Source organism: Lissotriton vulgaris, chromosome 2_1 (assembly GCF_964263255.1).
Source record: "Lissotriton vulgaris chromosome 2_1, aLisVul1.2, whole genome shotgun sequence".
Classification (NCBI taxonomy): domain Eukaryota; kingdom Metazoa; phylum Chordata; class Amphibia; order Caudata; family Salamandridae; genus Lissotriton; species Lissotriton vulgaris.
In genome coordinates, this window is record NC_141687.1 from 784,010,702 (window position 1) to 784,037,660 (window position 26,959).

General features: G+C 42.8%; 1 protein-coding gene across 1 annotated transcript in view; it reads left to right on the forward strand.

Moving 5' to 3' along the window:
• Window positions 1-26,959, forward strand: part of RAPGEF4 (Rap guanine nucleotide exchange factor 4) — a 1,206,373-nt gene that overhangs the window by 1,018,470 nt on the left and 160,944 nt on the right. The window contains exons 24-26 of the mRNA XM_086956142.1: window positions 4,060-4,185; window positions 10,120-10,298; window positions 14,320-14,410. Coding sequence (XP_086812268.1) covers window positions 4,060-4,185; window positions 10,120-10,298; window positions 14,320-14,410 — 396 coding nt within the window. The remainder of the gene's footprint in view (window positions 1-4,059; window positions 4,186-10,119; window positions 10,299-14,319; window positions 14,411-26,959) is intronic.

A 26,959-nucleotide genomic window follows, 5' to 3' on the forward strand; every position in this document is an offset into this window, starting at 1 on the left:
AGATAATTGAGCCCTGTGGAACACCAAGAGAGACCAGAGTAGGGTTAGAGAGGCAAAATGTAATTTTAATTTGTTGTGTTCGATGTTTAGAGGTAAGACGAGAACCATTCTAGGACTGTGCCATTGAAACCAGAGCGTGTCTTCAGAGATTTTAGTAAGGCAGCTGAGAGGTCCAGTAGGATGAGAAGGTAGGCATTTCAATTTTCTAGGGAACGATGAATGTCATCTGCAATGTTGAGCAGGGCAGTTTCTGTGCTGCGGCCTTTACTGAAACCAGATTGAAAAAAGTCAAGTAGGTTGTATTCGTCTATATGTCTGTTGAGTTGTTGTAAAACACATTTCTCCGTGGTTCTTGCTAGGAACAGGAGGTTAGAGATAGGGTGGAAGTTGTTGGGGTCATTAGGGTCTGCCTTTGGGTTTTTAAGTATAGGTGTGATTTGCCTTAATTGAAGGGACTCAGGTACACACCCTGAGGCACGGAAGTTATTAATGATTTTTGTCCAACACGGGGTGATGATGTGACTTTGGTTCTGAACTAGTTTTGCTGGGAGGGGATCTTTGGTGTGTGAGGTCGGTTTTAATTTGGCTATGATATTGAAGACTTCGAGCTCCGTCAGGTGTTTGAAATGTGACCACTTGGCTTCTTTTTTCAGTTGGGAGTTTCAAAGGTTGACCTCGATTCAAATAGGAGTTTAAAGTTTGTTGAAGGACTCAGGTGGTTGTGTTGTCGTAGGGAGAAGGGCATCATTAAAAGAAATTTGCCCGGGATGAAGGGCAGTGATTTGACAGAAGGATTGATCAATTTTAGCGATTTTATTAGTGAGGAAGTTGGCATTTTCATCACATTGTTACTTAGAGGCTGTTATTTCAAGTGGTGCAGCTGAGGTTTGTCTTTTGACAATGTTAAAGAGTTCTCCGGGCCTTTTCTTTGCCAGACCAAGTTGGATACGGAAAAATTAGGCTTTTTTTCTCTAAAAATGTGCTTCTTGTAAGCTAACCTTGCCGTTCTCAGGAGAGTTAAATGTGAAGAAATGGGGTTTTGCCTCCAAGTTCTTTCCGCTAGTCTAAGTTGCCTTCTTTTGTTGTTGAGTTCTATTTTAAACCAAAATTTTGATTGGATTGTTCTTTGTTGTTTTAGCTTGAGTGGAGCAACTTGGTCGAGAACTTCAGTTATCGCCATTTTGAAGTGGGTAGTGAGTTCATTTGCATTTTGGAAGTGTGGGAGCCGTTGAAGTTGTACATACAAATTTGACTCAAGTTCATTCACAGGGATTTGTTTAAGGTTTCTGGTCCATAGCTTAGGTTTGTAAGTTAAGATCGAGGGGTATTTGACAATGGTCTTGATGTTGAACAGAATGAGATGGTGCTTGGACCAGTCAATAGGAACAATGTCCTTAAGGGAGACAAGTTAATTGCTTGATATGATAGCGTCAAGAGTAGCACCTTTGATGTGGGTTGGTTTGTTGCAGAGTTGCTTTAGGTCATTCATCTCAAGAAATTTAGAGAGGTGCCTCACTGTGGAGTCTTCTGTATTATTCCAATGAATGTTGTTATCGCCCAGAACCACATCCTTCGAGTCAGTGAGGGAGAACTGGATGAGTAGGTCCGTTAGCTCTTCAGCAAAAAGGGGGCGATCACTAGGTGGGTGGTAGCTAGTGTGCAGTTTGATAGGAGGGGAGCCTTTGTCCTTAAGTTCAAGGTCAAGGTATTCAAAGGTAGAGTATTCCGCTTTATTTAGAATGGAGAGTTGGATTACTGTTTTATGGATTATGGCTTAAGGGAAGTTGGTCATACAACCAGTTTGGTGTGGATTGAGTTGAAAGGGCTGCTCATTTGGGTGGGCCTCCAGCTTCCTCCAGGGCCTGAAAGGTTTGCAGTGTTGATTTTCCCTGACGATGGTGCAACGTTCAGGATGGTGCACTGTATGCCTGCGCTCTGTGACCTTTGTGAACACCTGAAGGGCTGGGCCAGGACTGAGAAGTGGACTCCAAGGTTCAGTTGGCTGAACCCTTGTGCAGCTAGAAGGACACAAAAAGATGCAAGAGGCCATTTCCTGATGTGACCACTTTACTGGTGGTGAGTGGACCTGGACCAGACTGTGCTAGGGGTCTCTGCTTGAGTGAGTCCTGGACTCTAAGGGCTTCATGTATAAAACAAGATTTGGTAAAAATGGTTGCAATTTTCGTTCTGACTGTTATTCAATGCACTTGTATTTTGTGAACCAACCTATGTAATGTTAGGTCAGTTCACAAAATACCAAATCATAGTGGGTCAAAATTCAACCTACGTCAAAAATATTAATCCAGCAGGTCACAATTTGTGACCTGCTATGATTAGCTACAGTCATGTGCATGGTGGCCGAAGTTAAGCTGGTCACTAAGTCTGTTATTTTTTTAATAAAGCAATTTCTTTTTGTTAAAAGGAAAACCGGATGTGTTTAAAAAGAAAATGAAAGCTTCTACAAACATTTCTTAGGAGCAGGCAGAGTTACCAGGGACCACTGCCTACTCCTAAAATGTTTTTGCCACATTCACAAAGGGGAAGGGCTCCCTTCAGGGCCCCCTCTAGTATCCAAATTGGTCACCACCTCCTTTGAACTGATGGTAAATAATTACTGTTTTGTGACAGGATTTAGATTGCAAAACATTAATACATACAAAAAGCATCAGGATTTGAAAATAATGCCTTTACATGCCCCTTCCAAATACTGATTCTTTGTAGTTTCCTAACCTCATTTTAGGATTTGGAAAACCTTTTCAGAGTCTTTAAATGGGCTTAGTATATTTCAGAGAGGGTTTTAACATTGGCCAAGTCCCTTTCACTCAATGCATTCTTCATGCAAGTTGTATTAAGCTGACCCTTGCTCTCGGGGCGGACAGCTACTTGGTGGCACAACATGATGGCGTCTCCAGAACCTATGCTAGAGGAAACAGTAACAAAGAACACTGTTAATGGTTGTATTCTGCCTGGTATTGTGGCACTTCTTCTGAAGTACATATGAATGTAATAAAGTGAACCTGATGGGCTTGTTATTAACTCATTCAAGTAGGGTTCAAAATATTTAACACTAACCAATCTGTCAAAGCCGTTTCTTCATGGCCTTTTCCAAAGTAGAGATAGGACAGGAGGCACCAAATGGTCAGAAGGATATGTGTTCTAGGACAGAAAAGTCTGACTTCCTGAGCAGGGTCTGTCTGGTTTTCAGACCGCTCCTTGGCTAGGCCAAATGGAGAGCTTAGTGGGACGTACATTTATCAAAGCCCAATGCAGACATCACAAGCAGGGATAGCTTGTTGCGTGCATATCTGGAGGCATAGTTTCCCGGTCAACCGTATCAGTTCTTGTCAATCATTTGTTCTCTAGCTGAGGCCTGAGCTGGCAGAAGAAAAGTATGTATTCACTAAACGCTTCTGTGTTGGCTGTAGGGCTGTAGAACTGTTGTCTGCTCCACTTAGACAACATGGAGAGATACACCAACTTGGGCAGCAAACATCATGTCTTGCTTCCCATGGACACTCAAGCGGGAAAACAATAAGGTCAGACAGCAAATAAGGGCAGTGTAGCATAGTTATCATACCCTCTTGAATAGGCATTTTATGTAACATTATTTGCAATATTTGACATTTATTAATTGGAAGAGGGAAAATAGGTCAAAGAATACTTGATGCTGAAAATAAATCTCCATGAATGGGAATATTGGAAGCTGCATGTTAGTAGACTGATCCAAGCATGGGCTGAATATTCTACTATTTGGGACCAATTATTTTCATACACCGTTTCTAAGTGCTAAAATACTGCATTACCTCGATTTTCATTACAGGTCTATAGAATGATGACGGGAATTGTTCAAAACTTAACATCCAACATGAAATGCATTCTGGGTAAACTGGTGCTTGCTGCTATTTTAGACAATGCATTACAGTCAGATAGTCAAAATGTCACAATGACATTACTGTTCTATTGCTATATTTACTGGTCCATATTGGTCCATATTTAGATGAATGAGCTGCCCAGTTTGCGGTATGATCAAGTTCACTATCTCCTTTGTTTTGTCTGTAGACGCCACTAGCAGACCAAGAAGGACCCTCGGCAGGCACCATAGGATCCTTCGAAATGATGAGCTCAAAGGACTTAGCATACCAGATGACAATCCATGACTGGGACCTTTTCAGCTGCGTACATGAAGTATGGACTGGCATCATCTAATTTATCAAATGTTTCTCTCTCTTTTATCTCACGTGTGCATTTTAACATCACTTCTTATCATATAAATTAATGTCACAGTACTATTACATAAACAGAAGTCCAACAGCAAAACTACCCGGGTATTACGATGTTGTGGTTTGCAAAAAGAAATTGTGAAATCACCTCTTTTGCTAAAAAACTGTTACATTTTACAAAGCACACTGCAAAATGTATAAAATGTGACTCTGTCTTTATTGGCCCTGCACTGCCGCTGGCCTAATAAAATGGGTAGAGTGGAAACAGCAGGCAGGACAGGTCTTCACATCCTCTCCTGTGTGATATGTGCTTCCACCATGAACATTCCAGGGCACCAAGCTGCAGCCTGCCACCAAAAAGCCCAGAGGATTCCAAAATGCTGCAGGAAAGAACCCAGCACACAATAGAGATACAGTTATAGAGATCAGGACTCTAAAGGTATGAAATGTTCTAGCCTCCTTTAGCAACTTTTCCAGCTGTTCCCACATATTACCATTGCCAGGATACTCTTGCCATCCGTGGTAGTACCTGGCTTTTTTCCCCTTCTATGCAATGTTTGTTTTCTTTGGTGCCATAGGGAACATCAACTGTGTATGTATCATTTTACAAAATGCACACAGATGTCTATTTGTGTACTGCAATCACAAACGTCAGATTCATCATATAGTTGGCATGTGCTGTACCAAGCTTCACTAAATAATCTGACCTGGCAGTACGATCCTGCAAACTGGCAATTGATCAGGATAAAAGCAATGAGCTAGATACAAAAACTTTGTCATACTTGCTAAGTTTTGCACTTACATGCATTCTCATCAGCATATCGTTCCATCCACACATGACTCCTAACTTCCCTTCACAGATGACAACAGTCCTGTAATCCAAACAGGGAAGTAAGAGAGGTCATACAAAAGGTCACTCATCTAACCATGATGCACCAGTGAGAAAGCCACTGGGTTGTGTTGAAAGATTGATAGAAATGTTGCCCTGTTTGCAAGGCCAATAATAATGGTTCTGTCGGACTGAAATACACAGTAATATAGTATTTCCTGGTTTGTTACTCACAACATCCGTCCCTATAAGGGTACAACGATAGCGGTACCTATACCAATATGAAACAGAACACACTGACCACAATGAAGATTAGAGTAAAGTTTTAGTCATATACTTTTATCTTCTCTGAATTGTATTAAAACATTGATTATAGCTGTCCAGACAAACACAAAACATATATACCACATACATTTTGAGTAGGACTCATATACATTTAAAACAACATACAAAATTGTCAAGTCACGAAATTATCAGTAGCATCAACTATAAGAGCAATAATCCACTAGGCATATCAATTAATTCTTGGTTCCTAGTAGATTTTATAAAGTTGATTTCACGATAGAGAAAATGCGTTGACGTTTCGACCCTGGGGGGCGATGTGCTGGTTGTGCGCATCAGGGGCGGGTCTTCATCAGGACTGTACGGTTGTGGGACAGCCTTTTCTGGACCTCGGCTTCTCTTGGGTACCTGGTCCTATATATGTAGTATTGGTGATCAGCCGACTCAGCCAATATCGGAATAATTCTTAGATCTCTGTATTGATTATTTATACAGCGTTGACACGATCGGTAAGGCGTTGTGTCCGTGATATGTAAAACAGGTGTCACGGTCTAACTCCTTCCTTCTGAGAACCTGATCTGCAGATCCGGTTCTCAGAAGATCTAAGAATTATTCTGATATTGGCTGAGTCGGCTGATCACCAATACTACATATATAGGACCAGGTACCTAAGAGAAGCCGAGGTCCAGAAAAGGCTGTCCCACAACCGTACAGTCCTGATGAAGACCCGCCCCTGATGCGCACAACCAGCACATCGCCCCCCAGGGTCGAAACGTTGACGCATTTTCTCTATCGTGAAATCAACTTTATAAAATCTACTAGGAACCAAGAATTAATTGATATGCCTAGTGGATTATTGCTCTTATAGTTGATGCTACTAATAATTTCGTGACTTGACAATTTTGTATGTTGTTTTAAATGTATATGAGTCCTACTCAAAATGTATGTGGTATATATGTTTTGTGTTTGTCTGGACAGCTATAATCAATGTTTTAATACAATTCAGAGAAGATAAAAGTATATGACTAAAACTTTACTCTAATCTTCATTGTGGTCAGTGTGGTCAGTGTGTTCTGTTTCATATTGGTATAGGTACCGCTATCGTTGTACCCTTATAGGGACGGATGTTGTGAGTAACAAACCAGGAAATACTATATTACTGTGTATTTCAGTCCGACAGAACCATTATTATTGTTCTATTACCCACCCAGGTTCTGAGGGTTACAGGGTCACCCCATTACATGTAACTGTTTGCAAGGCCATCCATCCTGGATGTGATTGCCTATTGCTTAATCATACGTTTGTTGGCCATATAACTCTGTATAACACCGGTTACAACCCCTTTTAGCATGTTGAAATTGTTATACACATGTTTGGCATATTTTCCCTGTTTATAAGTCCCTTGTGTATGGTACAGAGTGTACCCATGGCATGTAAGTATATTGTAACTGGTAGGCTACAGCTCCTATTGTGCCACCCAATGCAGTGACCCTGCAAACCAGCCACCATTGTAGCTTAGCAGTGCACTTTTAAGGTTTAAAATTCAAGCTGTCAAAATAAACCCTTTTAACATACCTAACCGTTTCTTTTAAATGTTAATAAGCCACCCCTAAGGCAAGCAGGGTATTTTAAGGGAGGACAAGTAACTGTTTAATGTTACGCATGTCCTTTCTGTGTAAAGGCCTAAAATCTATTTTCACTGTCGAAAGGCTGGCTGCCTTCACAGGAAGACACTGGATGGCATTATTACCCTCAGTATTCCTAATTTCAGGTCGGTGGCAGCTAGAAAAATCATTCAACTACTCATTTCAAAAGTTATTCAAAATTCAAGTTACCTGTAAAATCGAATTTTGTAGAGGTATTAAGAAAGAGTTTACTTTTTCCTACCGAAAATCTCTGGATGCCTTACTGTAATATGTCAACTATCTCCTGGCAGCAGATGATCCCTCTGTATTGAGGTGGAAATTACTCCCAGGTCTGGGACAATATGTCTTGGGTGTGAGGAGATTTTCTTCTCTTGATAGGATGGCCTGGCGGCTTTGCCCAGAACCCTGACTTGCTTGATTACCTTGAAAGGATGCCTACCCTGTCACAGGCAGAAGTAGCTCAAACCTTGGCCTAACCCCTCTGTTGTCCTCATAGTCACGTGGCACCAATACCAGTAGGATGGGAAGTTGCCCAAGAACCGGATTTGAGTGACCTTAGCAGAGGAGTTGCCATTTGTTATAGCCACACCTCTGGGTGGGTACAGTAGATCTGACCAGAGAGAGAAAGGTTCTGCCATATTAGATTAAGGGGAAAGGGGCATTGGTTACAGTAAAACACACATGATGTGCTTGAAAAGTAGAACTATTAACCCATTAGTTAGGAAGTGGCAGAAGTTTCCACACACACAGGCTGGTGCTGGATCTTAATTTGGCATCCCCAGTACCATGTAGAAAACTCTGCTGGATCTTAAGAAGATTGAGAAGCAGACTGACTTGCTGTCTGAAGCCCTGAGAACACTAGAACTGCTTTCCTTGTACTCAGGAATCTAGAAATGAATCCAAGGCTCATAAGTCTGACTTTAGGATTGAGCTACAGTGACACAACAAGTTTCAATAGGTTTTTTCCTGCATTCTCAGCTGACCAATTCCAACTGGAACTGCCTTGAACCCTGATGCTGGCCTCTTTTGGAGTGAGTCCTGACCCCTAGTGCTGCCCCCAAGGTCCTGGACCGTTAGCTGCTGTTAAAGTGTACTCCTCCTGCCCAGCGCTCAACCTGGGACTTAGAAACATTTTGGCAACTCTCTGCTCTGTGAACTGGTGGGGTTCCGGGACCAGCCTGCTAAACTAGTCCAACAAAAAAGCATCACATCTGGGCCAAAGGTCCCCATAGCTACTGCTATGTTCTTCCCCACAGCAGCAAGCCCCTTGGAATGAGACTTTGGTGCTGGAATCAGACAAAGTCGAACCAACTTCACCTCCTCCTTACCCCAATGAGGAAATCCGAGCTCCAAAAAAGGATGATCATCAAGAGCTCCCCCGTATGAAGTCACCAAAGTTATCAGGTAAACATTGAGGGCTCCTGGGGTGTGAACTCAGCACATTTCCCGCTCAAAACTTTTCCTGTCTAAACTGAGACTTCACTGAGACTTCAATTTGTCACCAGCGATCTATCTTCAACTTCAGCATGCTGCCAGAACATGTTGAAGACTTTCAACTTCCAAAAACATTTTTAAGTACAAAGGTAATACCTTCAGCCAGTAAAAATGGTTTCTGTGTCCAACCCCTGCTCCATTGTGGCCAGCCTTAACTTTCACCCTAATACTGGTCAAGCGCAACCAGAGGGCCGCGGTTGTCTCTCTACACTTTTTGGCACCATTTTGACAGCTAATCTTTAAAAAATCATAACTTCTGTTCCTGCTATTAAATTTTTGTTATTTTGGTGTCATTGTTTTACTAAAATTCCTATATTTTCTAAATGGGTTTGGAATTTTTATTCTGTTGGTTTTTGACTTTATTACTGTTTGAATTCCACATTAATATTTTACACCTTGCCTCTAAATTAAGCCTGTCTTCTCCGAGCCATAGTTGGTAGGGGGTTGAACTCAGGTTAATTTATTGACTATACTGGCTCACCCCGATAAGGTTTGTGATTATTGTCTGAGGTGGGTACTCACCCTTCTCAAATAATACTTGCAATTTCTTACAGTACCTGACTGTTCCAAGGGGGTATATTGAAGAGCTTTCTGGCCTAAGTCTAGTAAATAGCCTCCTTCGAACAGGCTCAGAAGAGAAGGCATCTTATTCGTCTGTTAGGAGACATAAACTGATTTCAGGATCGATAAGTGCTCCAAATGAATTGGTTGTGGCCCGCAAAGCACTGTTTAGAGGAATTCAGGGTTTCTTTGTATTGTAATAGCATAAGGCACATCAGTATCTTCATATGCCTTTATAGCAAAGTGACCTATCAGTGAGAGCGCTTTAGAGACTATTTAAGTCCCATGTGTGTTTTTGAATATTTTCAAGATAGAGAACTGATAAGCATTTGCTACAAGCTTCTCTTTCTTTGTTCCCAAGTTCACTACATTTGTGCACTTCAAAGTGGTCCTATGTGGTGATACATATCAGAGTGAGTAGCCCGTGTATCAAGACAGGGGGTAGAATGATTAGTACCAGTAAGAGCAGCACAATTATTCACCTGCTTCATCCGTATGCAGTCACCTTCCTTGCACATGTAAAATGTCTTGCAGTACATTGGGATTCCCCAGGAACGCTGCTCAACTTATATTTCTATTGTTATTCCTTTGATTTTTCTACTTTTTGTTTTAAAACCAATTTGTTTTACATTGGTATAACCTCTACAACCTCAACAGGAATCCTTTCTCTGGAGTTTGTATTGTTTACCACACATGGGCTTGGTGTAATTTGTGTGCTATGTATTTTGTGAATTGCGTAAATCTATAATTTGACGTTATCTTATGCAACCTTGAAAAAGCCCTTTGGTAAGGTGAAAAACGTGTTGGCTGCTTTGATGTAACCAAACAATACTGTATTGATGAAATGTCAACAATAAACTGATTTGTCATAAGCATATGTTCCAACCATGTCTTTAGGAAATACACAGGTGACTGTTTGACTTGTATATGTGATCTTAGAAAGTAACCGCAATTTAAATATAGTGGCATGCTTCCAGAGATCAAATTCAATTTATAATTTCTACAAGATTGTTTTCATCCTACGTATGAAAAGTCATTCCAAGTAACTCCCGGAATAATAACTTCAGCATGTTCTCAATTTTACCAGCTGGAACTGATCTACTACACATTTGGGCGGCACAATTTTAAAAAGACAACTGGAAATTTGGACCTTTTTCTGCGAAGATTTAATGAAATTCAGTTCTGGGTGGTCACAGAGATCTGCCTTTGCCTTCAAGTCAGCAAGCGGGTTCAGCTTATAAAGAAGTTTATTAAAATTGCGGCTCAGTAAGTATGAACGCTGCATGTTCATTACACAATTAAAAAATTGTCAGGGGAATCAACAAAACAGTTTGGGAAAACTATACATTTTAGATTTGCTGAGCTCTGGGAAATTTATCGTTTGTAGATATCATGGATTTTCAGAATTTTTTATGAAAAATGTTTGTAATTTTAGGAACCTGAGATTTACTACACCAGACCAACTGAACCATGCCAAGCCAGATTAGTATCCGTCTGCCTTGATCTGTTATAGGAAATGTTACGTTAGGTAATAATTTATTATTCACTATTAGTTTAATAAAAATTGACTACAATTAGCTAGAATATAACCCTCCCTGGCAACTGAAGTAAGTAAAGCATGCGTTTAAATATGTGTTGTGTGCATGCGCGCACATGACTGTGTGTTTATGTGAGAGAGAGAGAGTGTGTGAATGTGTGATTGTGTGTTAATGTGTAAGCATGTGTGCGAGTGAATGTATAGTTCAAATAGGGTGTGATGTCACTTCCACTTCCCCTGTCCTTTTGCTGAATTGAGTGCTCATGAGACTATTGCAAAGTATTTTCGACCATAAATATATGTTTACGATCACAAATACCTCATTTAAACCGGTCAGGACTTCACAAAAGAATTATTGGCATATGTAAATGTATTTACTGCTGTGATTATCTCCACTACAAGTGCAGAGAAATGTGCAATAATAAATCACACCCGCAATGGGTGGGAAGAGGGTTTTACATGGTGTGTTGTGCTTTGTATGTTTGTGAATGCCGTACACATGTATGTATTTGTGGGCATTCGCAAGCTGAAATTAGACCCTTTCCCACCCTAGAAATGGTTGGAAAGTTACTCAAGCCAAGGAAGGGTAAGGATCACCCCAGATATGTTGGTGTTATAGAGAAAGGGATTTCTCCATAGGCAAAACAATATTTTCTCCACAGATGAAAAAGCACACACAATAAAAATGTAATTTCCTCATTTAGCTGCACTTTCAACTGTGCTGGATTGAATGTTGTGTACAATTCTTTTTTTGTATTCAAATCATTTTTATTGAAAATACAAATACAAAGAAAAAAATACATACATGAATGAAACAGCGGAAATAAAGGAATTAAAACAAAAGAAAGGAAATGAAATGTCAGAGGGAAATGGGCCCAACCTATTTAATAATAGTTATATGACAATTATTACAAACATGTTGGTACAGCCAAGTGCGTGTAGATTGCGCCCAGCATCTACATGAAAGTCTCTTGATGAGAAAACAGCAGCAAACGAAGATATCTGGCATAGGTGACCATATGAAAAAGCAGTGTGGTTACATACAATACAATGAAGTCACAATGCAGATCCATAAAGTACCACAATAGGATGGAATCATAGAGGGTCAAACGAAAATGATGAGGCGTCTAAGGACTTCCAGAGTCTCCGGTTAGTCTTACGCCACGGGGAGGTATGGAGAGCCTGGTTGTCCGCACCTCTTAAGAAGGACAGCCACTCTTGCCAAATTCTAAAGGATACATCCCTAGAATTCTTCCATTTGCATAATACTACTTTACAGGCTAAGGTGAGAAAAAGATCCATCAGTTGTCGGTCATTGTTGTTGACTAGTGTTGGATCAAGAACGCCTAATAAGACATATGAACATTTTCTAGGGGGGTAGATGTTGAATATGTGTTCTATCCATTTCTAAATGCTATCCCAGTAAAGCTGCAGAGTGGGGCAGGTGAGGAACAAGTGAGCAAGGTCTCCAACAGCGGAGTTCCAGTATGTCGGAGTATCTTTTAAGTGCAGTTTAAAAAGTTTTTCAGGAGTCCAGTATGACCTATTGAGTAGCATATATTTAGTCTGAGACAGGATAGGTGATATTTTGTTCGAGAAGGCCGTGCTATAAATGTTATCCCATTCAAACGGAATATTGGTGGATTTGGGTTCAGATTCCAAATTAGCCTCATTACGTTTGTGTGATTTCCTAGGGTTAGGTAGAAGAAGTTTATACATTTTAGAAACAGTATGACCCGCTTTCAAAAATCGTGAGAGTTGAGAAGTGAGCGGAGGGTCACAAGGTTTAATGGAGCGTGCTGAGAGGAGAGCTTTCAATTTTAGAAAGTCGTAAAAATCCATGGGTGTTAAATTGTGTTCTGAAGAATTGAGAAGGGTAGCGGATTGGGGCCCGCATAAAGGTCTTTTACTAAGTTTATACCTTTCTGAGACCAGAGCTCTCAATGGAGCATAGTGCTGTCAATCCTTAGAGAGGGGGTTCGCCACAAGGAGGCTATATTAGATTTATGTACTCTCAATTTATGTGGGAGGTGCAATCTCAGGAGGGCTTGTCTGGTGTTGAGGAGAATATATCGAGAGTGAGGAAGATGGGAGAGATCCATGGTAAGGAGAGTAGATAAAGGCATTTTGTCGATGAGTGACCTCTCTATATCTAGCCAAGCCGGTGTATAGTCCGGATGTGCGGTCAACCAGTTGGCTCCTTGTTTGCATAGAAATGCTGTTTGGTAATTCCTGAAGTTAGGGAGACCCAGACCGCCCTTTTCTTTAGATAGTTGTAGCTTAGTCAGTGATATTCTGGGTTTCTTCCCCTGCCAGAGGAATGTATTGAAGGATGGATTGAGCAGCCTTAAAAAAAGTAATAATACAGGTACCTAGAAACTGGTGCCTGATGTGGCATTCCTGGCGTACTATTACAGTATGGCCTAAAATACTTATTCACAAGTAAATGTCGGAGCAAAGAGCTGCGGCAAATTTGGCAGCGCCGCGCCCCAATATTTTTGAAACGCAGTAAAGCGCCGTATTCACAAGAATATGGCGCACCCCTGTATTTTCCCTATCGCTAGTGCAGAAAAAGCTGCCTGGGGCTATGGCAGGCACCGTGCCGCCATGTTGCAAGGGTTCCTGTGCTGCAGGGATGCCGTCCTGCACATAAACAATCAATAATGGTGATTTGCACCTTCTATGTGTGCTGCAGTGGTGCAGTGGTGGTATCATTCAAACCCAGGAAACATAAGCATTGAAGTACGGCTACATAAAATATGATAGAGAAAACCGAAAGGTTGAAGGAAGAGTAGTGAACCTCATACCATTCCAACTAATGTGGAAGACATAGATATATACCCTGTGCTTCCTCCGATTTCTTAGGGAGTTCGTCACCAGTGCTGTCGAATGGCAGGGTTGCTGAATACCAAAGTTGCCTTGCTTTGATTCATGCGTCTTTTTCCAACACCCTTTATCTCACTCTTTCAGGTACCTTTTCAGCTCTCCTCTCTTATTATCAATGTTTTCTTATCTTTCTTCCCCGCCTTTCTCCTTTTGGTTGTTTGTTGCAGTATAGTTAGCAAAAATATTGACCAACAGACATATTGTATCCTAAAAATCACTGAGGCAATGTGTTAGTAAACAACATTTAGAACAAGGTATTTCTGTCAGACAATATTTTGATAAAGATATTCTGGAACCATTCGGTCAAAGTCTGCAGTCCATGTCCACCACCTGCAACCTTCAACACATATTAAGCACTGGTTATGCTGCTGTTTTGGCCATGAAAAAAGAAGAATCACAAATTGGAGAATGTAGTTAATACGTACAGGGATCTGAATAACCATTGGCCTAGGCGATGAGTAAAATAGGAGAAGCATGCCCTATTTGACCTACAAGTTAATTATTGCGCTCTGCAGAAGTTCCTCCTAAATGTATTTGGTAAAGATGCTTAATTTAGACAAATAAGGGACATTTGAGAATTGACACTCAATGTTAATATGGTTATCATGAAAATGTATGTAAAAATAATAAATGAATTTGAACAGCTCCTGGTACAAAGCTAAACTATTCTTGTGATCTGAATTTGCTGTATAGTTAATTTAATATGAAATTCTAAGAAGATGCAATAGCTGTTTTTGAGCATATTGAAAAATCATTTAAAATGTTTATTTGATGTCTGTAATGTCAAGAGCTAACATACTGAAAATATATCTTTGATTTGACTTAGGATGGCTGTTTACCTTTATAAAATATTTTGTTTTTCAGCTGCAAAGAATATAAAAATCTCAACTCTTTTTTTGCACTCATCATGGGTCTTAGTAATGTTGCTGTAAGTCGTCTTTCACTCACGTGGGAGGTAAGTGTACAATGATTTTAGGAAAAGTAATTATAAAGTTGTTGTTATGTCCAGTATTAGGTAATGCAGACCAATGATTTTAAGAATGAGCTTTTACAACATGTTACAGTAGGTGATTTGTAGCTTAAAGTTTCCTTACAGACATAGGACACAATGGAGTTTTAGACATAATTTCCAATATATTACACATAGTTTGCATAGTTAAATCAGTCCGTAATTTTTCAGGTACATATCTGCAGAAGCTCTTCTCAGAAATCAGCGGCCAGTGCAATTGAATGACAGCACTGACTACCAAGGCTGTGTCGTCTATTACAAGACACTCCCTCCCCTTTGTCTCACTCTTGCAGGTGCCTGCTTTCTCCCTTCGTGACGGGTTTCCCCTCTTTCTCCGTCTTTCACATTCCTAAGTTTTGCTCTCGTTAAATTTGTGATGAGGAAAAATAATTGCCAGTTCCTAAAAAATTAGTTTCAGTGGACCCAACATCCAACCACTGGTTCAAATTAAACACTTCATATCTACATACTTGAACCCCAAGACATTCAACTGAGAGATTCGCCACACTGATGATAGGGTCTTTGCTTAACAGATTTAACGGGTGCCTCTAAACTTCCATTACAATGTAATTTTTTATTGTACTGTATATGTCTCGTAGCCGCATTGTAATTGGTAAACTGTATAATGCAGTAATAACATGTTCTAGATGTAGGGCTGAACAACTCTTATACCGTTATAAGCACTTTATAAGCACTATAAATGAATGATGTTATTACTACCCAAGAGAATGTTTCTCAATTTACCCAATTTATACGAATGGAAGGCTTACTTGGACTATGTCCACCAGCCACCATAACGGAGCACTGGACGGCCCGCCGATGCTGCGCCGGTCCCGCCATGCACATTAGGATGCGCCCGCGACACTGGTGGGCGCATCCTGTGCCTTTTCCATTGTGGGTGGATCTGCTGGCTGCAGGCCCACCCGCAATGGAAAAGGACTGTGCACAGCGTTGCCATTCACTACATGGCAGGCAGTAGTGCATGGCAATGAGGGGGGTACCATAGGTACCCCCATGTGCACCTCCCCACCCCCCCTTCACCCTGGGGGCCTGTAATGAGCCCCCGAAAGGTGTACGACCGCCAGCATTGTAATATGGATGGCGGTGTCTTTCAGACACCGCCACCATATGTAGGAACTTTTCCGCCGGTCGACGAGTCGACCGGCGGACGATCTTTCTGTCCGCCGCGGACCCTCCAGCCATCATGATAAAGCGGTGGGTCTTTGCTGTGTGGATGGCGGGGCGAATCGCCCCCGCCGGCCCGGGGGAGACACCCGCCGACCCGGCAGGGGCGATCCGCCCGCCATCCTAATGGGCTCCTTTGTGTTTATTTTTGTAATGAAAGTTAGTGATTTCACACCGTATCAGGTTTCCAAACATTAAAGTTACCCATACATGACTGAAAACATCTTCTTGCATGAAAATTGGATGTAAGGAGGATAGCTGTTACCCAAGAAAAAACTATAAAAATCCCAATTCCTCTTTCCTCCATCTTACTCCTATATCCTCCGGATCTGTCTACATCAGAGTTGAACTTGTCTATAGGGCAATCAGGCAGTGCACGATGGGCTAATTTGGCAGAACAGTGTATGGGTGGGCCTGCTTTATTGGCCAGGTGGACCAGTATTTACTTTTGTTGTCCCTGATACTACCACAAACATTGCCAGCAGAAAACATAAATGCATGCAGTCTCCCATACCTTGCAAAAATACCCATTCACAGTTTCTTTACAAGTTCAGAACGGGCCTGATTTGCAAATGTGGGACACATTTTTAGCTATCTATTTCGCTAATGGTGGGCCACTTTAATTTTGTACATTACCTCCCTTTGCTGATGCTCTGGGTGTTCATTCTAATGTACAGGCTCATCACCATCTCATTAGCCTGGATGCCTGGATGCCAGAGGAAATATCCCTCAGGCACTCCTGATGGTCCACATAACCGTACCTTGCTGTGCAGAGGTCGACACATCCTAAGGGTTTGCATGATAATGAAGCCTGAAGCATGAAGAGGTTCTGTGCGGGTCTTGTGTAGGTCCTTAGTGCCCTTTGTGTCTGAGGTCCTGCCACATTTTGCTCTGATTCACAAACCCCTGTCTGCACCTCTAGAGTACCAAGAGCTGTCCACCTGAACGTATGGTGGTTAACCTGGTTTTACAAGCACCAATGGATCATGAGCAAGGCCACTTAAAAGCTACACCCCCCCCCTAAACTGCAGACAAAGCAGGTTTCCCAAATTAATCTTTTGTTACATTCTTCATTGTCATATATAATTAAAAACTGCACAGCATTCACATTTGATCAGCTAGTGATCAGGAGTAGTGAACCGTGTAGCCAAGGTACCCATTGTTGCTATTATATTTCCTTTGTGATATTATGCTGCTTTATCATTTTCTGGTGGCTACTTTACGACATTTTCTTCATCATATGTCTAAATATTGGAGGCTTTATATAAGTGTTGCTATTTGTATACAAAATAACAGCTCTGACTAGACGTTGCATGGCAACCGTGAAAACTGTGTTATACTGTATTTAGTCTAAACCTCCCTCCTCACCACCAACTCTTTTATAGTAGGCCATGCAAGCAGGAAAAAAGTGTGCAGATGGCTTTGCCCTCTTTTTAGCATCTGTGCAAAATTGATGTTATGTGTTCCTAAAGGGATTCTGTGTGGTCTTTGTGAAAACAAGGTTGAGGAAAATGGCGCTGATTAACCTTTCTGACTAACCTTTGGACTGAAAGGCTGACTAACCTTTGGACTAGAAGGCTAGTGCTGCAGCGGCGAGCTTGCTTCTCCTTAACACTGTATTGCACAGAGCGAATCTTTTAAATTTTTAGGGCGACTGCTGCTACAGTTTAAACAACATTTTACTCAGATGCATTGTAAGGCAACCTTTGCCACTTTTTAAACTTTTTATTCTTAAGTTATGTCTCTCACACTACATGAGTGTGTGATTTATTTGCTTACTTGCTCATTTGCATTTTATTTTCTGGCACCTTCCTCTCCCCGGTCCACTGCAGCTCCAGGGCTGATTGAGTGGAGGGAGAGGAGGAGGAGAATCGTCTCTCTTCATCCGGTCGCGTGACCGTGGGCAGAGCTCTAGTTGATGGCCTCACTGGGATTGGTCCGGCTCCCCGCCATAAAAGCTTATAAAATACTTAATGGCGCCGTTACGCAGCGGAGAAACGCAGCGGGCACGCTGAAGGCAAGCCCGTCTGTGCGCCGAAGGCAAGCACGTCTGCGCCCGTCCGCACCTACACCGGGCCCAGGGCCATGCCCCCTGGCCATAACAGAACTGGAGCTCAGGGTGAGATGCTACCTTATACCAGTAAGCAATTAAAGGGCATGTACAACACTATCTACAGCAAACAGACGTGGACATGTTGGAACATGATGTCCCTAGTTACTCAGTCCATAGCACACTGCCCTAACTGCTTGTTCAGTCTGGAGGTCCACAACAAGATTCCAACAACATATTGGGACTCGACCCACTCAAGACAGAAAAAAATACATTCAGCCCTGATAAACGCACGCTCTCTCCCTAAACACAAATACGAAATAGTGGACCTCCTAGATAATTACAATTTGGATCTTCTATTTATCACAGAAACTTGGGGTGATCCCCCATACTGTCCAGGTTTCTGTATCGCCACCTTCAATGTTTTTTTTTCACCCTCAGACAAGACAGAACACCCAAGAAAGGAGGAGGTTTAGCGCTAATTTACCGCGATAAGTTCTCTGCCAAGATAGAGACAATTCCCTCTACTGTCTTTGAAGCATTTAACTTTAAGATAATGCTCACCCAATCCCAATCCTTTAAGGGCACCCTCCTGTACCGTCCTCCTGGCTCGCGGGCGTAATTACTATCAGCCATGGGCAGGGTCGGATTGGGATCACAATTCGGCCCGGGCACTGACGAAAAAAGTGGCCCACATTCAAGAGGCGTGGCCCATATTTAAGGGGCGTGGCCCATATTCAAGGGGCGTGCCCTTTCATGAAACACCATTTGCACAGACAAGGAATGAAAGTGGGAGGATACTGTTCTTGCACACGACACAGGGCCAAGGTGACAATGGCCTACATGCTGAGCAACTAAAAAAAATAGCAAGGCCCCTTTTTGTCACAAAATTATTCCAGCCCTCCAGCACAGGAGCACCTGAAAAGCAGCAAAGCCCCTGCTATTACTAACCTACTCAGCCCTCCCCAGACCTTCATCTCAGGAGCACATGAACAGAGGTAAGGCCCCTGCAATTAGTAAATTAATCAACCCTCCAGGCCTTGGGAAAATGTCCTGGCAGGGGAGCACAAAACACAGCTTTCTAGGTCATCCAAGGTAGCCAGGTAGCCGGGGGGGGGGGGGGGGGCTGAGGTGAAGCTGGTGCATGGGAAGTGCCTTCCCAGTGTGTTCTGGCAGTTTGAGTATTTACCATTTACTGTAGTATTACCCTTGTACCTGTGTATGGTACCCCTTTGTAACTTGCACAAGTCACTTTTCTCTTGTAACACACTGTTTGCTACCTCTCACTTTTGTTTGCTTTAGATACTTGCACAAGTGCTACCATTGCCTACGTAACGTTTGTTCTTGTGCTGGAGTGTCTGCCATTAATTGCAGTATTATACCTCTACTTGTATTTTGTACGCTTTTGTAACCTGCACACATATCTCTTTTTCCTCCTGTAATGCACCAGGTAGCCGGGGGGGGGGGGGGGGGGCTGAGGTGAAGCTGGTGCATGGGAAGTGCCTTCCCAGTGTGTTCTGGCAGTTTGAGTATTTACCATTTACTGTAGTATTACCCTTGTACCTGTATATGGTACCCCTTTGTAACTTGCACAAGTCACTTTTCTCTTGTAACACACTGTTTGCTACCTCTCACTTTTGTTAGCTTTAGATACTTGCACAAGTGCTACCATTGCCTACGTAACGTTTGTTCTTCTGCTGGAGTGTCTGCCATTAATTGCAGTATTAAACCTCTACTTGTATTTTGTACGCTTTTGTAACCTGCACACATATCTCTTTTTCCTCCTGTAATGCACCGTTTGCTCCTCTTGTATTTTGGTTGCTCACTATTGTCACTTTTAATTCATGTAACTTAACGTTTGCTTTTGTAATTTGTCCACTAATAATTTTCTCCTCATGTATTATTGCTGTTCCTAGTGTGAAGCGCTCTGACACCTTCGGGTAAAGTCTGCGCTATATAAAATCGAATAAATAAATAAATAAAACAAAAAAATTCCAAACATCACCAGGCCCCCACAGCAAGACCCATTCTTCCTCGCCCACTATGCCCTGAATGTGAAGGGCTGTGGGCGAGGTGATAAGACTAACACCGTTTCTGGGCTGCATGGGCGCCAGGGGGCCGAGGTGCAAATGGCTCAAAGGCCTGAGAAACACCTGGCCCCCAGGGAGGCCGATTATTGCAAACAATCGCCCCTCCCCACCCCAGCCTCAGCTTGATTGCTTGGCAGGGTAGGGGTGAAGGAGAGCCCACAGCTGACAATCACTGTCTGGCCGCACAGCGAGGCGGCTTTCATTTTCTCAGTCTCTGTCTACGTGCACTCTGTGGGCCGTTTTTTTTTCTCCCCTTTCCTAGTCCACTCTCTGTGGACTGGGACAGGGGAGAAAAAAAACGGCCCACAGAGGGCACTGAGGCACCGGCCCTTCAGCCCATTCCCGAATGCCCGCCTTGCCAATCCGCCCCTGGCCATGGGTAGTCTACTTGAACCCGTCACGGGAGAACCCAACTTTACGATCCTGGGAGACTTCAACTTTCATTTGGAGGCCCATGATCATAAGGACTCATCAACCTTGACCGCAAAATTAGAGTTGGTAGGACTCTCCCAAAAAGTGATGAGTCCCACACACACTACTGGCCACACGCTGGATGGTTTGTTCTCGAATAGTGAGCAACTTTCAATAAGGAACGTCCTCCCTCTAACATGGACGGACCTCTGTGCGGTCCTGTTTGAAATCCAGTCTCGAAGGAACATTCCACAGCACTCTAGATCCACTTGCCCCAGACAGTTCAAGACTTGGAGCAGTTTTGAACAAGCCGGTCTTAAACAACACTGATTATCTACCAAGCAGGAAACCAGGCAAGATCCTGAGTTGGCAACTACCAACTACACAGAATGGCTCCAAAACGGATTTAGTAGACTGGTACCCCTCAAATCTGCCTCTAAAAACAGGAATACCCCTTCGGCCCCACCAAGACTTGAGAAACATTGTTGAAGGATTCAAGAGAGACGCTGGCGCCAAGATTATGATGAAGCAGCAAAACATTTCTACAAGGAGGCACTGACTATGTATAAACGCCTCATAATCACTGAGAAAAGCAATAACTACCTAAGACAAATCGAAACTGCCCAAGACTCCACTAAACAGCTTTACCAGGTATAAGCCAAGCTGGCAGGGCCAGAGATTAATTCAATTCTAACAAGGAGGCTTCCCAATCTCTCTGTAGTTCCCTGACCAGCTACTTTCAAGGAAAGGTGTACCAAATGTATGCCAACTTCTCTGCTTAAATGAAGGATGGGACCTAAAAGGACGACCTTAGCGAGAATGTATCCATCCCTAGCTTCTCGGAATTTAACCAGGTCTCTCTGGAACAGATCATGGATCTGATTACTACCGTCAAATCTGGTTCTTCTGAAAACCCATGCCATCCATCTATTCTTAGACTGATCCCTGATCTGATGGGCCCTAACCTTACAAACATCTGCAACTTGATGTTTTGTACAGGCAACTATCCCTCCATCTGGAAAAAGGCCATCATCAAGCCTTTGCTAAAAAAGAATAATCTTGACCCAGAAGAGACTAAAAACTACAGGCCAATAGCATGTCTTCCATTTCCAGCAAAAATCTTTGAGAAGATCATGAACACTCAACTGGCTCATTTTATTGATGAAAACAACATACTAGATGACACACAATTTGGCTTTCGAAAGAGCCATGGCACGGAGACCACCCTCATCAAGGCATTGGATGAAATCAGGATGGTGTTAGACTTGGAGTCGTCACAGTCCTTGTGCTGCTGGATCTATCAGCAGCATTTGACATGGTCAATCATGCCACTCTGATCAACCTTGTCTCATCCATTGGTATCAGACACAAGGCCAAAGCTATTCTGTCCTCTTTTCTATCTAATCGGACACAGCTAGTGCTCCTAGGTGACTTCAACTCTACACCGCTCGCTCTCCCGTGTGGCGTGCCACAAGGATCATCATTGAGTCCGACCCTATGTAACATATATGTGTCGGAACTGGCGCAAGTAATCAAATCTTATGGGATGGGTCCAACATCTTTTGTAGATGACACGCAACTGGTGCTAGCTGTGCACAATGATGGAGGGGCAGTCGCTGTAGGATTTCAAGATGACATGTTGGCCATCAGTGCCTGGATGGCTAATAATTGCCTTAAATTAAACTCAGATAAGACTGAGGTGATGATTTTTGGCAACCTTTCTCACTGTTGGTCCCCTACTTCATGGCCAGTTGCATTGGGTTTACCTCCGTCACCTGTCAAAAAGGTTAGAAATTTGGGTGTCATGTTCGATGACAAGCTGTCTTTCATACACCACACCAACGCAGTAGTCTCCTCATCCTTCTATGTATTAAGAATGATAAAAAATTTCTATCTTTTCTTCCAGTTGGTGCATGCAAAACTCTTATAAGCACACTAGTTATGACAAAAGTCAACTACTGCAACGGTCTCTTCATTAATGCTGAGGAAATGGTTCTAACTTCTAAGCAAGCTGCAACTGGTGCAGAATGCAGCCGCGAGGATACTCCCAGGTACCCCTAAGTCTATGTCCATATCCAAGGTGGTCCGACAGTTACATTGGTTGCCCATAAGAAGCAGAACCAAATTTATGACGCTATGCATTGCCTACAAGGCTTCCCACAACATGAGACCTGAGTGCCTGAAGAAAGCTCTTTGCACATCCACACCCAGCAGAACCCTGCACTTCTTAGAAGCCAATCTATTACTTGTCCCAAGAACTAAGAAAGCCTTGTGGGGAGACAGAAGATTTATAGTGGCCACCACTAGGCTCTGGAACTCACTTCCTCTGCAGATCATGACCAGTCCCACCCTGCTAGCTTTCAGGCAACAAGTAAAAACCTGGCTTTTCAATCAATTAGCAGCCCGCTCCACTCCTTCCCTTTTAGTCCTTAGCGCCGAGACACCGAAGGGTATTTGTGCGCTGTAGAAGTTGTTTAAATAAATAATAACCGGTTTCCTCTAAATTTTCAAAATGAATTGCTATAATTTGACAAATCCTAATTGGTGAGCACCTTACTTATCGAAATTAAATCTGCAGTTACATTGTCATTATGATATAATAAATCTTTTTCTCTCTTACTTTTTTCTCGTTGCCTGCATCTTTCCAATGTTTATATCACCATCTTCTTCCTCGCCCACTACTCTCATCCTCCTTTCATATCTTCCACTTCCTTCCCCGATTGGGAGAGTGTTATTTCACACCAACCACCCCCACCCATCCTGTTCACCCCCTGGCCCCTGTTCTATGCACTTGTGCGCCTCCATCAATCTGGACCACTCAGGTTTGCTCAAGTTGTTACCACTTTCATTTTTGGTCCTCATTGCTTACTCCACTGTTTACCCTACTCCATTGTCATCATTCCTACTTTCTGTCTGAAGGAGTTGAAGCAGAAACACATTACTCTGTCCCAAATTTGTTATTTACGTTTCTTTTCCCATCTTACAATTGTTTAAACGAAATGACACAAACATCCAGTTCATATTGAACTACAGAACGTTTTTGTTCACTTTAAAATTTTGATTCAATATTAGATTTTATAAGTATTTAAGACCCATCTATTAATATTTCTATCCTTTATGTCTTTTTTTAAATTAATTTATCAATAAAGTCTCCTATGTAAACAATACACCTAACATGTTTTCCTTTCAGAAGCCTAACTCTAAAAATGGCTGTTGCCTGTCAGGAGAGGTAGAACCTTGGGGGTTTGCTTTGGGAGACCATGCATGGACAAAATTGGCCTCGAAGGAGCATAGTAGAATATAACATGGGATAGAAAGACAAGAGGAAAGGCATTCACAGATGGGTCAACCATACATTGACGAGTAATAGCAGACACAAACACACTTCATGCACCAATTTCACCAGTGCTTCCAAAATTCATATAGCACCAGCCTATGGGTACTAGTGGCCCGATAAGCGAGTCAAGAACATGTGTTATTTTGGGAGTTATACCAATGGCTACCGTCTCATTCTTACACAGAATGCATATGCTGATATTAAAGGTATTCACCCTGTAGTTTAGCAGCCCTTACAGTAACCTCAGCCTGATAGATTCCAGCAACCAAAGAGATGATAAATGACCCACTCTCAGGCTGGATTCACATTACCAGAAGAAATATTTTATATATGATGTCTTGATTTGTATTGGTCACTAAGTATATCTACATTCTTGATACGGATGAAGCATAATCCACTCATACACGCTTTTCAATGTTTCGAGGCATTTGTTCCTCAGTACTAATATCTCACATTATCTAATGACTGTTGGAGGCATCTAACTTTTAAAAAGTCTGTCAAAATAAGCAAACATACGTTACGATTAATTTTATTGCTTGATCATCAGTATTAATGTATTTTGCCTTTTTCAAATTACTGCAGTCAGAAGATTGTAGTCAAAAGAATATAATAATTCTAGAGCCAAATTTGGATGTTGTGAGAATTTAACTATTTTCCACCTTCTCTTGCAGACATATTTTCCATATGGAACAGAAGCTTGTGTATTAAACCAATTCAAGATGGCCTATCATACAGCCTCTAAGGGCCCGATGACGATATTTTGTCGGAGCAGTGGCACAGCGGTGCAAATCGCTGCACCATAACTCCGACAAAGCAGTGCCCTATGATCACCGGATTACGACCTTCCAGTTGTCTGGAGGGCGGGCAGCATGGGGGTGTCCGTTGAAAGGCGGTGGTGGCTTTTAAAACTGCATCGCAATAGGAACCACCCACAAGGTTCCAGCATGGCATGGACTCGTAAGTCCATGCCTTGCAGGAACCTAGGAGCTTGCACACAGGGGGCGCATGTTGTGCCCCCCTATGTGCATCCACATCTGCATGAGGCACCCTTTGTTTCCTCTCCACCAGACTTTTCATGGTGGTGGAACCGCCATGAAAAGCAAGGCGGAGACGAAACTCGTAATATGCAAGGCTGGACCTTGGCTGTCCAGACATGCATATTGCTGCCTCTCACCGCCGGTCCTACGCCAGGGTATGCCGGTTCCCTAGCAGAGCAGGCGGTTTGGCTGCCTGACTTGTAATTGGGTGGCCGGACCAACGGTGCAGCGGTGGCTGGATCCCCCACCGCCGGGCCACCATAAGTCAGATGGTCCTAGGACTTCCGGACTCATAATTAGGACATAAATGTATTAACACCACAATCAATCAACCTCCCTGCCATTATCAAACATAAATATGTAGACATGTACAAGTTGTCTTTTTCCCAGCAAGTGCTGCAATGTAGTATCACAGAAAGAGCCCCTTTTGTTATTCAGTACATTCCTAAAATTGAATGAACATGCGACCTTCCTAATGGATGCTGTAAGTGTCTATAGCCACAAACAGCCCGCATGACTGGGGCCATGAATGCATGCATTTAGAAGCATAACACATTCAAATGGCTCTAGAAATATGTTCTCAAACTAGCCTTAATATGTACAGCTCTTTACATTTTTACTTGCTATCGTTGAATCTATCTTCTTTATAAGTTCAAATCCCTGTGAGGGTCAATAAGCCTGATATACTCCTAGAACACTTTTTTGCTTTACATGGTTTCAACACCCTAGCCCCTAATGCCTGTATTAAGGGGCTCCAAGGTGGCTAAAGGTGAGATAATAGGTCAAACCCAAGATTCCATTCCCTGTAAAAAAGTACAGAATCTCTTGTCTTCTACGTATGAAAGTGATATCCATTGGATAAATACTCAATGCTTGTCCTACCTATTGGAAAAATATTGACAGAATATGTTGAGACTCAAGAAAACCTTAATTGCAGCTAGTTATTCCTGGAGAGAAAACAAAATCAAGCAAACTTTCTAATCACACACAAAAGATATATATGCTACTTAAAAACTCATACTACACCACTAAGGGGCTTATTACAATGTGGGTCAGAGTTTCCTCCTCCAGACACCGTGGTGGAAACGGGACTGACTGACCTCCAGTCGGCAGTCCCGCCCGTCTAATTACGATGCAACCGCACATGGTGCTGTCGCATTCCCACATTTCCCTATGGGAGCATGTGTTACGCCCATTAACTGGCCTTAGCACAAGCTCCCATAGGAAAATGGGAGGTTGTGTTAATCCCTGCACCCCATGGCAGGTACCTCATTGTGCCTGCCACAAGGTGCAGGGATCAATAAGGGGACGGTGCCCCCTCGACCCCCAACCGGAGGCCAAAAACAGAGAGGGACCATGCTATGGGCCCCCAAACACGCTTTCTGACATTCTTTCCGTGTCGGAAGCCTGGCATGGAAAGTCTGCTGGAAAACGTGCATCGTAATCCGGATGGCATAAAACGCGGTCCATATGGATTACAGGCTTGCTCTGACTGGCCGACAGGCTCCTTGAGCCCGTCAGAAGCCAGCCGGACCGACCGGCCGGTTTCAATTCCAACTGGCTCTATTGTTATCAGCCGGTCAGAATTGAAACCGACGATCTCTGTCGTAAAGCCTCCGACCTAAGGTTGGAGGCTTTCCGACTGAGATCATAATCTGCCCCTGATGATTGACCCCAAAGGGAACAAAGGTCCTGGTTACGAGTCTTGCGGTCTTGCGACCGCCAGACTTGCAGTGGCACAGGAGTGGCAGTCCACCATTTTGCCGATTGTGACTTTGTAAGTCGTATCTGTGGTGGACCGCCGGCTGTGCCAGGGAACAGTCATTCTGTGTAGGTGGCGCAGGAGCGCCACAACGTATTATGCTGAGCAGGTACATCTGAACTCCATATATTTTAAAGAATTTTTTTGCAATAAAGTAATATCAACAATTCACTGCGCTGTGAAATAATGCAACCTTGTATTTTTACCTTTTAAATAATGGCACATAACTAAATCTGCATTTTTTACCTGTTTTGCTTCTGTTCTGTTGCTTTCCCTGGTCCACCACAGCAATCTTGTGCTGTTTGTATGGAGGGAGGCACATTAGCTCCACTTCCTGGTGAGCACGTTAAAGGGGCCATTGTGGCAGGGTGACACTCCATCAGTTAACGTGCTACATAGATCGCATCAGGATGCTAACGTGCAGCTGACGCGCGCAGCGGGCGCATCGACGGCGCGCCAAAGGCAAGCCCGTCTGCGCCCGGCCGGGCCCAGGGGCCATAGACTATGGCCAAAATTCAAATTTAACTTACTCATCTAGGGAATTAAAATCATTAGGGCCTCCTATACATCTGTGCCCTTCTCTGGACCCTAGCATTCATCACAGAATCCACATGAATAGTATT